Genomic DNA, 13,778 nt, shown 5'->3' on the forward strand with positions numbered 1-13,778 from the left:
GACCACAATCACAATAATTAGCAAACTCTGAAAGTAGATATTGAATACTCAGTGCTGGGGTGTTGGGTAGCATAGCGGCAGGGTGACAGCTGTCAGACTGATCTGTGTGAGATTGCCTTCATCAGAAAGGGTCCAGAGCCACTGAACAGGCAGGACGTTTATTTTGGATTGATGCTGGGCATTCTGCATGAATATGTGGCTCAAGATGATGGGGTTGTTTCTTTTGCCTCTGCTTCTCTTGTTTCCGCGACTCCCTCAGACTGACTGTGAGTCACATGCTGTTATGCATACCATGGTTGATTCCCCCCAGTTCCCACATCAATATTATCAGTCAGGGGACCTAACGATTGGATTTATTGTTACTCAGTATGGCTACTTATCTTATGAACTATCATTCATGGTACATCCCACAAAAGCGTTTCTGGAAGAACTAAAACTTATGTAAGGAGTATGTTTTCTCTGCATACTTCATGCCAGGTCATAACTATTACTCCTTGAAAAAAGTGGTTTAAAAGTGTCCTTAATGAATTCTGGGTGTGTTGTACACATATATCAAGAAGTAAGGCTTTGTACCTGCTTGATCTACTCAACAAACCCCTGCTATCTCCTCCATATTAACACACAGGGTTTTCCCTTCTCATTTCCCCTTTCCAGTTGCATTTCTGAAGCCACTTTTATCTTGCACTGATTCTCACCTTCGTCTTCAAAACCAGGTTTGCGTGTGAGGGGAGGAGAAGCTGCTTTTCTCAGCTAAAGAAGTTTGAGTAAATGGAGGTTAAATGAGGCTGAGAAAAAAATGGTAGTTTTAAACCAAAATGTGGGGAGGGGGGACACCGAGGGATTTTAAACAAATAAATCAAACCAACCAATTTAGCCAGGAGAAATAGCAGATATGAGTAGAACACAGAAGCTAAGACTGAAAAGCTAACGCAACAGAACTATCCCAAGCTGCCTTTTCACTGCCCTCATATTTTGTTTTAAACTGCCACTCCCCCCCCCCGCATCTTGAACCCTGTTCAGTCTACTGAAACCTCTGCTTTCTTTTATAACCAACAGATAATTATTCTTTGTTCCCTTCTCATTGCACTCAGACCTCTCTGTCTTTTATTCCTCAGCAGCTTTGTGTGTGAGAGATAACTAATGTGGACTTCCCATATATTCCATAGTACTCAAACCCATGTCTTTGGCAATTTTCCTCACAATTCCTCCCAACCCTGCTTTATTGAAACTTCTACCAGTGTCTGAACCACCGCTTTCCCCCTTGCAGTGTTGATCCCTTCTTGCTGCCTTGCCAGGGCCACTGCTGTTGTGCAACCTGCCTTCAGCTTTGTTTCCCTACCCCACTCTGGTTTCATGCGAAGCCAGGATTCCTATGTGGCATTACATATCTTCCATAGGGGCTGAACAATGGCGTGTGTGTGTGTGTGTGTGTGTTTGGGGGCAGTTGAGTTGAATCCTTAGAAAATGTATAAGAGCATTGTAGTTTCTGATCAAAACTGACTGAGAATACAATATTTTGTACCGTCTCGCGTGCATATTCGCATATTCTTCAGTTTATATACAACTAATATGATTTTGGATTTATTAATGCTTTCCCTTTGACATCTTAAGATCTATGGTTCAGAGCAATAAATGTTTAAGCACTACTATTGTGTATCTTAAGTCATGATATTTATTTATTTATTTATTATTCCTCCAATACTGCAAAGTCATATAAAGTGTGTGTGTGTGTGTGTGTGTGTGTGTGTATAAATCAATCAATCTTTATTATGGTCCAGAGACCCAACAAATCATTACAAATCAATATATATATATATGTGTGTGTGTGTGTGTGTGTTGTGCACAAGATCTCATTTAAAACCAGTGCAACATAACAAATAAAACGGAAGTATAATACATTAAAGAAACAAACATGCATAATGCGTTACCTGACAAGAAGGTTATTAAAACATTGGGGGGGGGGAGTTGTTAGAAAAATAATATGCATATTAATAAACATTTATTAATGTTATGTACTGAGTTGAATAGGATCCAAAATGCAGCAGTCGGAATGGTCCTAGAACAATAGGCTCCAAAATGCAGCAGTCTGATTGGTCCTAGAACAATAGGATTCAGAATGCAGCAGTCTGATTGGTCCTAGAACAATAGGATTCAGAAGGGGGGAAATGTAGCCATAGATATTATACCAGTGATCAATCTTTATTAATTGCAAAGTTTTCCAACTTCTGGTAGTTTTCCAACTACCGTGCTAACTGCTGTTAGTAAATTTGTTATTAAATCCTAACTTACAAAGCAGGCAAGATTCTTTCCTAATATTCCTTCAAATTAGATGTAATCTAACAACTGATGGTTGATGAAGAGCTATATATCTGCCTTAATTAACTCTTTCTTCAGTTCAAGGACAAAGAGCTACCAGCGTATCTTGTCCTTGGCATTTGCTGTCAAGGAGATAAACGAGAACCCTGAACTTCTACCAAATATCAGCCTCGGCTTCCACATTTATGACAGTTATACAAATGCAAGGATGACTCATCAGAACACCCTGAAACTTCTTTCCAGTCATAAAACTGTAGTCCCCAACTTCAAATGCAATAAGCAGAAGAATCTGATGGCCGTCATTGGAGGACTCGACTCTGAAATCTCCCTTTACATGGCTACTCTTTTAGGCATCTACAAGATTCCACAGGTATAATATTTGGATTGGCTATGCAGCTTTCCCACATGGAAACCCACCCAGATGGGCGGGATATAAATATTATTATTATTATTATTATTATTATTATTATTAATATCTACCTTTCTACTATTGGCCTTTTCAGTTTCTCTTTTGTTATTTATGGAAAGAAAGTGTCAGTCAGCAAACAATGGATGTGTAATTGGCCCCCTATTCATGCAAGAGGAAAAGTGTACACTTAATCCCATTCTTTATGGGAAGGCACAAGTGGTAACCCTCCCTCCCTCCCCAAAACAACTACAAATGGAATTGCCACCACTCAAGGGTATGTCCTGCAGCTGGGTCAGAGCATCTCCCACTGGCAATTGTGACACCTCATTTCAGTCTCTCTGGCATAGAATGGGTAGTCAGAGATAGAATAAGAAACCCAGCAACTGACTAAATGATCTAATTAATGAAGTCTTCCTTGTTCATTTAAATAAAATATACAATAAAATACTAGCAACCAAAGAAATGGGATCCTCATAACAGAGGGCCCTGGTTGTGCGCAGGACCCAAGAGCTCACCTGATAGGGTTAAAATGGGGGGAGGAGCAAGAAGTCCTGGCCATTCCCCTGGGATCACACCAGGGGATTTTAGCCAATAGCCAGTGAGTGGTGTGATCCCAGGGGCTTAGGTAGAGTCGCTTGGCCTTGCTTTGGTTTGGGTCGCCTGTTTTGGAACAGGGGTTGGGTAGGAATTTTTCCATTTGGCAGATTGGCTTTAGCCATTTGGTTTTTGCCTACCCCTTGGCAAATTGTCATAACTTGTAAGGTGGCGGTTGGGAATTGGCTCAGTTGGATTGTGGGGAGGGTAGGTGCGGCCATCACCTGCCCCTCCAGGAATTGGGTATTCCGTTAAAGGAATCGGGGGATCCTGTATCTTGTCCAAAGTCCGCTTGAGGGGCTAGGGCCATGCCAGGACCACAGGAACCCCAGGATGAGCTTAGGTTGGTCCTCATCGACATAGCTCCTTTGTTTGGTTTACTCCATTGGATGATCACCCTGAGAGGTGGAGTCAGTTATAGTGGGGAGTCAATGCCTGAGCCAATTCCGCTCACGTGATCATATTTCAATAAAGTTGTGGCCAAGATTTTGCCCAAAAACTTAAACTAATATAAGTGCCCGTGTGTATTTATTTTGGGGGTGGGTCTTGGGGCCTCGAAACACAAATGGTACAAGCGTTAAATTACAACTTGGTCATGAAAAAAACCAGAAATGCCTTACTCCATGTGTGCCTACTCGACTGCTTTGAACGACAGAATCAACACTACTACAAGTGCCACATAATACCCATGCTGCATTTGTAAGAACTTAACTATTTAGTGTGACAACACCTACACATAGGGACACCCTGTCTATTCTTTTTGGCACCTGTTAAAACTGTGGGAGGCAGTGGAAAACAGGAGTGCCTGGTGTGCTCTGGTCCATGGGGTCTCAAAGAGTCGGACACGACTAAACGACTAAACAACAACAGCAAAAACATTATTGTTTAGGCAAGCCTACCTAGATGCTTAGAAAGTTGAGGAAATTTTAATGTGTTCTAGTATTTTAACTTTTACATATTTTAAAGTAGGCTTGTAAATGGTCATTTGAGATATATATTTTTTTTAAAAGCCAAGCAGCGTATAAATTTTGTGAAATAAATAAAAAAAGGTGCCAAAGTGTAGCCAACCGAAATTGGGCAGGGATTGTTTATAAAGTGCATACAACATTCCTATGCAATGTGGAAATGCACAATTAGAACATGTAAATGGGAACAGGCATAACACACTAGACAGATGGTTCCCTCCTCACTCAAAAGTTCGATCTACCCCCTCTACCCCTTAGCCCACTTTCATTCCCTAGATTCCCACAAAAGCATTCAGTCATTGGAGAACACTGAAAGGAAAGAGCATCCTTCATGTTCTCTGAAGAGGGGACCTTTAGGTTTATAGCATTTGGTGGGAAGCTGTACACCATTGCTGGACAGCAACACTTCCAAGAATGCCTTGACAGGAGTGCAACATAATATGAGGTGATGTTTCTCTCAAGTCATTCCAGGATATGTGGGCAGGGGAAAACTGAGTAACAAAGCTTGAACTTTTTTAAAGTTAATAACAACAACAAAAAGTAGAAAGTGGAAACAATTTGGCCACTTTGTAAGGTTGTAAAGACTGTGGAGAGAATAATTGGGTGCACTCTCCCTACCTTGGATCAAATCTATGCTTCCAGGTGTCATAAGAAAGCTGCAGAGATATGGTTGGCACGCCTATCTAATTTATAACAAAGTGGCAGTACATAAAGAATTTCTAAACCACGTAATTAGAAATGCATTATACAAGGTCTGGGTGAGATATAGAAGGTTGTTAGAACCGAAAACCCCATGGTGGGTCTCACCGTTAGAAGTAACATCTGTTAAAAAGAAAAATACTATAGGAAAAATGGCGACATACCAGCAGCTCCTAAAGGAAGAACAGGGCCAATTAAAATTAAGACCATATGAAGAGGTGACCCAATACTGTACTACATGGTTTCAATATCACCAAATTGCACAAATATTTAATCAGGATAAAACAATAGGATTTGAAAAAGATGAATCAAAATTACAAAAAGTATTATTACAAAACTCAAAAAAGAATATATCCAAAATGTATAATTTTTTATTAGAATGGGAATTAAAGGATGAAGAAGTAAAAGAAGTTATGATTAAATGGGCATGTGATATAGGATATGCGATTCGGCTAGAACAATGGGAGAAATTATGGAAATATGATATTAAGTTCACGGCATGTTACACAATAAGAAAAAACTTTATGAAAATGGTGTACCAATGGTACTTAACTCCGGTAAAATTGGCTAAAATTTATAAATTAAATTCGAATACCTGTTGGAGATGTAAAAAAGAAATAGGAACAATGTTTCACATGTGGTGGGAATGCCGACCTATTAAACAATTCTGGAACGAAATTTACGAAGAACTCAAAAAGATGTTTAAAATATCTTTCAGTAAAAAACCGGAGGCATTCCTTTTAGGTTTAATTACAAACGATATTCCCGAAAATCAAAGGAAAGTATTCCTTTATGCAACAACAGCTGCCAGGATGCTTATAGCAAAAAACTGGAAAGGGAGGAAAATTCCATCAGTGAAAGATTGGCAAATTAAATTTTGTGAATACATAAATCTTGCAAGACTCACAGCATTCATAAGGGGACAATCAGACCAGAAATTATTAAAAGAATGGGGTTGTGCAAAAGAGTATATGAAAAAACATTGTTCTGGAGTAAGTATATTGGTATGTAATGAATGATGCTTTACAGGGTTAAAGGGGGAAAAAATGGTGTGTGTGTATATATATATATATATATATATATATATAGTACAAAGATGAAAGTAATCTAACCAGACACAACAATACAGTAAGAGTAAATTTATTGAGGTCTTAGAACAAAGGAAGTCAATATGTGTAAATATACGTAATGATATGGTTTTTTTCCCCTGCAAATGTGTGCTTTTTCGTTTTCGTTTAGTTTTGTTTTGTTCCCTTTTTTTCTTTTTTCTTTTCTGGTTTTTTTTGTATGTTCCGTTTTGTTTGTTTGTATAGTATTATTTTGGATTCAATGTTTGTAATTTTTGTTATGATTTTGCATTGAAAAAAAAAGAAAGAAAGCTGCAGAGATAGTGCAGGATAGTGCGCACCCTGGAAATGACCTCTTTCAGCTTTTGCCTTCTGGAAGAAGGTACAGGGTTATAAAGACTAGGATTAGCCACCTGAGAAACAGTTTCTATTCAAATGCGATTTTGGTTTTAAATGCAGTGTAAGGTAGTCTCTATGGGAGTACATTGTATTTAATTGTGGGGTATCAGAGTTTTTAGGGGCTAACCAGGCTGGGATAGCTGGGATAGCAGGCTTGTTGGTTTTTGAATGTCTGATGTAGATTTTTTCAATTTTGTTGTTCTGTATGGGACAATGTCAATAAAGATTATTGTATCGTATCGAATGATGGTCAGCGGCAAGTCCCTGCTATATAGTCTGAAGACATTTGTTTTCTCCATTATGACTTTTCAGGAGTTTCTTATGTCACCCCCCCCCCTCACCCAATGATCTCCTGAAAAAAAGACTTTCTTTACATTTTACTGAAATTTACATTTTTTTTTTACTTAGATTGCCTATTGTGTAATTGCTCCAGTGACTGATGTTAAAACCCATCTCCCTTCATTCTACCGGATGGTGCCCAATGAAGAATATCAGTATGAAGGGATAGCTCAGCTTCTTCTGCATTTTCAATGGACGTGGGTTGGCATCCTCACAATGGACGATGATAATGGAGACAAGTTTTTCCAGACCTTGATTCCAATGCTTTTGAACCATGGAATCTGTATAGCCCTTAAGGGGAAAATTCCAGCCACCTCTCAAATAGCAGATACACTTACTTCCTTTGATTCCATCTTGGACGAAGCTATTTATCTATCAAATGCCAGTGTTCAAGTGTTGGTTGTAAATGCAGAAACTATTACTATCTCTTTTTTGTTAATTAAAATATTTGCATATGCAGCACTGGCGGATATCCTACCATTAGCTGTAGGGAAAGTATGGATCATGACAGCCCAATGGGATTTCTCAGCAGACACAACACAGACAGATACGGATATGCAAGTCTTTGATGGTGCCTTCACTTTTGCAATACACTTAAATGAAGTGAGGGGGTTCAGAAAATTCATGCAGACTATTCGTCCTAAATCAGAAAATGAAGATGGGTTTCTTTTGCTCTTCTGGGAAAATGCATTCAACTGCTTATATTCTGATTCTATGGATGGCATGGAAAATAATAATAATGCCTGTAGTGGTGAAGAGAATTTGGAGAGCCTCCCTGGGACACTCTTTGAGATGAGTATGACTGGCCAAAGCTACACCATCTACAATGCAGTTCATGCCATAGGACATAGTTTACATAAGATGTACTCAGCCAGGCGGAAACACAGAGCCGTGCCAAACAGAGGTAGAGTGAGTCCAGCAAAAGTACAACCTTGGCAGGTAGTGTTTCTCATCGAAAGTTAATTTCTTTGAAAGCTGTATGCACATATCTGCTAACAATGTCCTTGTTCCTTGAATACTTTGCCCACTCACGTGACTTCTTTTCTCCTTGTAATTTTTTATTAATAATACAAAAGGTGGATAGAATTCCAGAGTTAAAAGAGAACAGGAAAAAACTGCTGGTTTATTTATTTGGAACAAACAAACTTTCCTACCCTATTATAGAGACACATAATTATTATATTATAGAATCCATATTAGGCAACATATTCATTAGGCCAACTAAAATGTTGCAAAACATGATCGCTTAATAAAGCTATGGCCTACTATGGATTTGGAGCATTGGTTTTTCTTTTTATAATAGTCCTACTCAAGTATCTTTCTTTTTTGTTATTCTTATGATTTTACATATAATGGTTTAGTGTCACTAAGTATAATATTTTACTGCTTAAATATGCTGGATGTGATTAATTCTACAAGTGCCAATTATATGCACAAATTGAATAATTTTGCAAAAAGAAGCAGTTATCTCACTATTTCCTCTCCATTCACATCAGAAGTCAAGGAAGGCAGGACAATGGCAACTGAAAAATCTCTGGTTAGAGAGAGTATTGAAAAGTCTTATTACATTTATGAAAAGGAAATTATGACTTTTTATTTATTTTATGAAAATTTATTGACATAAGTGCATAAAAAATGCAGTAAAAATGATGAGTGCAGCAAATAAGAATATAGAAATTCAAAAATGAAATGAAAATACAGGGAGAAGAGGAAAACCAAAAGTAAATGAAAGTACAATACATACAACTATACATACGAGAAGTTAGGCAGTTGACTTCATTGTATTCATTTTCGTTTTAGAAACTCTGGCTCTCTCATTCTTCTACAAAATTGTATTGGATTTTTAAGAATGCAGTCCCCCCATTATTATTATTATTATTATTATTATTACTACTACTATTTATATACCGCCCTATACCTGGAGGTCTCAGGTTGGCTCACAGAAATGATCAATATAAACACCACAATATATATAATAAAAATAAAAATACCACCCCAATAAGACCTCCCCATAGTTCCCATTGTTCCTATTGGTGCACTGGTGGGCATTGTTATCTTGGAAGATGTTCAGTGGGGCCCATTCTGGGGTGACCCCCTAGTAGCTGTTTAGTCATTTTGCTTATTTCTTGTATGACTGTTGTCCAGAAGAGTTGGGTTTGGGAGCATTCCCACCACATGTGGAGGTTTATGCCTGTGGAAGTGCAGCCTCTTCAGCATTTTGGTGAGGTTCCTGGGAGTATCAGCACCAGTTTCTGTGGTGCTAGGTACCATTTGTGAGTTTTATAGTGAGTTCTTTTATTTTCACTGATATGGATTTAAAGGCAGGTTTAGACCACATTCTAGTCCATTGGGTGGGGTTAATTTTATAGCCTATGCCATCCTCCCATTTTTTTTTTATTGTATTGTAATCGTATAAATTCTTTAATGAGATTTTTCCCCAAAAAACTTTTTTAAAAGAATAAATGCGTAATAATAATAATAATAATTTATTCATACCCCACCCAACTGGAGTTAGAAATGAATAAGAAGTCATTAAAATATGGATGAAAAAAAGAGTGATAATGGTATTAATTAAATAAAACGGGGCTTGTGTATATAACTAAAAAAGAAAAAAAGAAAGCAAGGAAGGGGGGGAAGGGAACAACAAAAAGCAGCAGGTTTAATTCTGCTGTGGAGCCCCCAGGGCTTGGTGTTGGGTCCCTAAATCAGGGCTGAGACGGCAGTTCCAGGAAATGGCCTCCAATGGTTCAGACCTCCTACAGGGGCACTGCCATTACAGTTCTTCAAAGGGTTTTGAAAATATTGATAATAAATGAACTGAAAATTGAAAATTAAAATAAAATAAATTTTTGTGTGTGCCTGTCTGCACTTCTCCGCTGGCGGGGGGGGGGGGGGGCTGTGCCACATTTGTCTTTCCCCAGGGTGGTCCCCAGAGTGTGGTTCTTCAATGGGCCCCAGTCCGCTCTTTTGCGCCAGGTGTCAGGGATATTGGCTTGGCGGCATGCCCGGTCTAGCCCACACATTCCCTCGCAGCCTCCCTGACTTTCCCGGTCCCCTCCTCCCATTCTCACTAGGCGGAGGCAGTGGTATGTTGGTGTGCGACTGGGGGAGGCAACTTCACTATGTTATTCATCTAGCTTTGGAGACCTCCAGTCCAGGAACTTCATTGGGGTGCTCTCAGTCCGGGGGGGGGGATCGAGATTGGTGGGGTGTGGGGGTGTGAGGCTTTGTGCTGTCTCTTCACTTGTCATTTTGAGCTCCCTGGGCTCCCTTTTGATTGCTGTGATGGTGATGGTGGGGACCAGAGAAGCAGCTTGGTTGGTTCTGGTGGTTCCTAGGAGTTCACTCACTATCTTGTCTCGCCAGAAGTCCCTCTTTTTAAAATTTTTGACTTGCACTTTTTTTCATTCCAGCTTCACTCGTTCTTGCGAAGTATCTCCTTTAACAACAGTGCTGGTGACAGAGTGTCATTTGATGAGAATAGTGAATTAGTATCTGGATTTGATATTGTAAACTGGGTACTTTTCCCAAACAAATCGTTTTTACGAGTGAAAGTAGGAGGGATGGATCCACAGGCTTTACCGGATCAGAAATTCACAGTGAATGAAGAGGCTATCACATGGCACAGAATATTTAACCAGGTGGGATCCAAATATATAAATAAGATAAAACTTAAATTAGTAAGAGGCACAATAAAGAACCATGCCAGGTGATTCCATTCAGTAGGAGAGTCAATCTATCTGTCTACTTATTCATATGTACATGGCAAATGTAAAAGAAAGTGCTAAATGAGAAGAGTTCCAACAATGAGCCTTGATAAATCTTCCCACTCTGTTATATTATTATTCTCAGTAACATATATGGGGGACTAAATCATAGAGCAGAGTGATTGTTTCTAGCATCCTGTCTCCTTGCTCTGTTCTTTTCACTGGTCCTGCATTCTCATTTCTAATCTTACTGAAAGGTATAAGAAACAGCTTGTGAAGAAATCAGCAACTTCAAGAGCTAGCCGATGATGAGCGTGAATCAATCTGACTGAAAGACACACATGCAAAATCAATTTCCCCCGTTTTCCTTTTCTATCTATCTAACATTAATGTACACAATTCTTGTGGGATTTGATGCTTTTTAATCACATAAATCTTATTTGCCATGGGACTCAATGTTCTCAACAGCAGCATTGAGTGTGTGTGTGTTTTCCTTTTTCTAAAGGTACATCAAGTTATTTCTCTTCATTTTTAATGGATAGGTGCTGCCGCTTGCCAGATGTAATGATCACTGTCATCCAGGCTACAGCAGAAAAAAGAAGGAGGGGGAGCCATTTTGTTGCTATGATTGCACTCCGTGTCCAGATGGAAAGATTTCAGACCAGAATGGTAGAAGGCATAGTTACCTAAATGATGGATTGCACCATTGAATCCCCTTTTTCTGCTGTCAATCTAGTTCCCTAAAACAGAACAGGGATGACAATAGTCTAGTACTGACATAGATCCATAACATTTCATATCAAGTCCAGAGAATGTGTTTGCTATACTGCCAAAATTCATCACCATTGCCATGCTTTTCTAGAAGGGATTTCCATCTCTTATTTCAAGTCAAATGTTTTTGATGTACATCTTGATACAGAACATTCATATCACGGGTTTGGTTGAAATCTCTGGAAGACAGAGATTTGTGCTTCAACCATAGTGTATTCACACCATCAGTGTAATTATACATTGATTTCTACAACTCCCACATGTATGGTTGCAGAGTCTTGTTATTGTTTTGCCTAATAAATATCAAAATATTTTTATATAAGTGAAAATACAACAAGAAATGTCTACTCTGATAGTGTGTGTGTGTGTGTGTGTGTGTGTCTGTGTGTGTGTGTGTGTGTGTGTGTGTCAAAGATGAATGCTGAAATGATCTAGCTTGCTTAATCCCAGCTGGATGTTCTGAGACCAAAAGAGCAATGGTACCAATGTAAAGGAAGAAACTTTCAGAAAGTATTCCCATTTACTCTTATTTAATCAGACAGTTCTATTCTGAGTTTGTCATCTTTGATTATTGAGCGATTGATACAAACTTTGTCCCCTTTTCAGATATGGACAACTGTTTCCAATGCCCAGAAGGTCAATTCTCAAGCAAGAGCAAAGATAACTGCCTTCCTAAGACCCTTAACTTTCTCTCTTTCACGGAGCTCTTGGGGACTACTTTAGCCTTCTTTATTTTGTTTTCTTCTCTAATCACAGCTGCAGTGCTGGGGATTTTCATTAAGAACAAGGACACCCCAATCGTCAAAGCCAACAATCGGGAACTCACCTACTCTCTTCTCATCTCTCTACTGCTTTGCTTCCTGTGCTCCTTGCTATTCATTGGCCGACCTAACATAGTGACCTGCTATTTAAGACAAACAGCATTTGGTATCATATTCTCAGTGGCTGTCTCCTGCATTTTAGCAAAAACCATTACTGTGGTTTTGGCTTTCATGGCCACCAAGCCAGGCTCCAGGATAAGAAAATGGGTGGGGAAAAGATTGGCCAGTTCTGTTCTTCTTGGCTGCTCCACTATTCAAGCCATTATATGTGCTGTTTGGTTATGTACTGCTCCTCCATTTCCACATTTTAATATGCATTCTCTGACTGAAGAAATAATACTGGAATGCAATGAAGGGTCTGTGACTCTGTTTTACTGTGTTCTGGGGTACTTAGGATTTCTGGCCACTGTCAGCTTCATTGTGGCTTTTCAGGCCAGAAAGCTGCCAGATAGTTTCAATGAAGCCAAGTTCATCACTTTCAGCATGTTGGTCTTTTGCAGTGTTTGGTTGTCTTTTGTTCCTTCTTATTTAAGCACAAAAGGAAAATACATGGTGGCTGTGGAGATCTTCTCCATTTTGTCCTCTAGTGCTGGGTTACTAGGTTGCATCTTTGCCCCCAAATGCTACATAATTATCTTGAGGCCTTCCTTGAACACAAAGGACCAGCTAATAAGGAGAAATATCTAGGAAATTAATTGTTTGGATAATTATGTATACAAAGATATTAAATTGAGCCATTTATTCAAAGCAAATATATGTACTAACGTCTTCAACTTTTCAAGTCTTCTTCATTGAGTGCTTTTGTAAAAAATATCAGGATAAAAATGTAACAGATTTAAACATCTTGTTGTGTACAAACTGTGGATTACAGTTTAAAATAGTGGTTATGAATCTGACTCAATTCTCTAGCCATTGTCTGTTGCAAACTATTGTCTGTAATTTGTGCAAAATCCTAAGTTAGCATTTTTGATGAAGTTCTCCTCTAGACTATACAGCAGGAGGTGGAAAAGTGATGAAGCATTAAAAGGCCAATGAGAGCAATATCAATTATTTATGATCATGAGAAGTTAACTGGCCAGTATGTTAAAATAATACAGCAATGAGCCATTTCCTCCAATTTGAAAAAATCCAGTACTATATATATTGAAGTGCTAGTTTCATAAACATAAAACATAAAATAAAAAGTGTTGTTGGGGGCATTAACAGTGGTGCTAAGTTGTATTTGTGTTTAGAAGAAATATGGGGGGGGGGGAGTTGATTTACAGGCATGCTTACGTTTTATGTTCCTTCGTGTATGATAATATTTCCAAGGAGAAATTCAAATTTTCACATAGTTATTATCATAAATAACAAATTCCCCAGATCTACCATGAATTTTCTGTTATATAATCTCAAATTGCAATAAAAATTCTGAATTAAATTATCGTTATTGTTATCCTCACCACCACCATCATTGCCCACACACAATTCTACCTTTTCCCCTGTGGTTTAATTTTATTGCCACCATATCGTTCCTTTCCCCCTTAAATTAAAGGGTATGATATATTTTTATGTGAGGGTCAGGTTCCCTTTAGTATAAACTTATTCATGTAGATTTTCAGATGCACATACTCCTTCATCGTCTGGTTAGAGTAAAGGTCTATCCAAGGTTATGTTTATTTAGACATGGTGATTGCATTGCAGAAGACCCA

The 13,778-nt window shown here is 38.6% G+C and overlaps 1 protein-coding gene across 2 annotated transcripts; it reads left to right on the forward strand.

Moving 5' to 3' along the window:
• Positions 1 to 216: 216 nt before the first annotated feature.
• LOC310663472 (vomeronasal type-2 receptor 26-like) lies at positions 217 to 13,502 on the forward strand. Of its 2 annotated transcripts, XM_083411323.1 has the most exons (4): positions 217 to 266; positions 2,395 to 2,686; positions 6,858 to 7,727; positions 11,038 to 13,502. In XM_083411323.1, the coding sequence occupies exons 2-4, from the start codon at positions 2,525 to 2,527 to the stop codon at positions 11,203 to 11,205; spliced, it is 1,200 nt and encodes a 399-aa protein (XP_083267449.1). In that variant the 5' UTR covers positions 217 to 266; positions 2,395 to 2,524; the 3' UTR covers positions 11,206 to 13,502. The 2 variants fall into 2 exon arrangements, 1 of the variants encoding a protein (XP_083267449.1); XR_014504509.1 differs by lacking the exons at positions 217 to 266; positions 6,858 to 7,727 and having other exon boundaries at positions 2,468 to 2,686; positions 11,038 to 11,155.
• The last annotated feature ends 276 nt before the right edge of the window (positions 13,503 to 13,778 follow it).

Source organism: Podarcis tiliguerta (genome assembly GCF_965153285.1).
Source record: "Podarcis tiliguerta genome assembly, chromosome: 13".
Taxonomy (NCBI): domain Eukaryota; kingdom Metazoa; phylum Chordata; class Lepidosauria; order Squamata; family Lacertidae; genus Podarcis; species Podarcis tiliguerta.

Bases quoted from the DNA above. Each gene is read 5' to 3' on its own strand.
- LOC310663472 (XM_083411323.1), top strand. From the start codon at position 2,525: ATGACTCATCAGAACACCCTGAAACTTCTTTCCAGTCATAAAACTGTA. The intron at 2,687-6,857 runs GTATAATATTTG...TTTTTTACTTAG, and splicing joins GCATCTACAAGATTCCACAG to ATTGCCTATTGTGTAATTGC. The intron at 7,728-11,037 runs GTAGTGTTTCTC...TTTAATGGATAG, and splicing joins CAAAAGTACAACCTTGGCAG to GTGCTGCCGCTTGCCAGATG.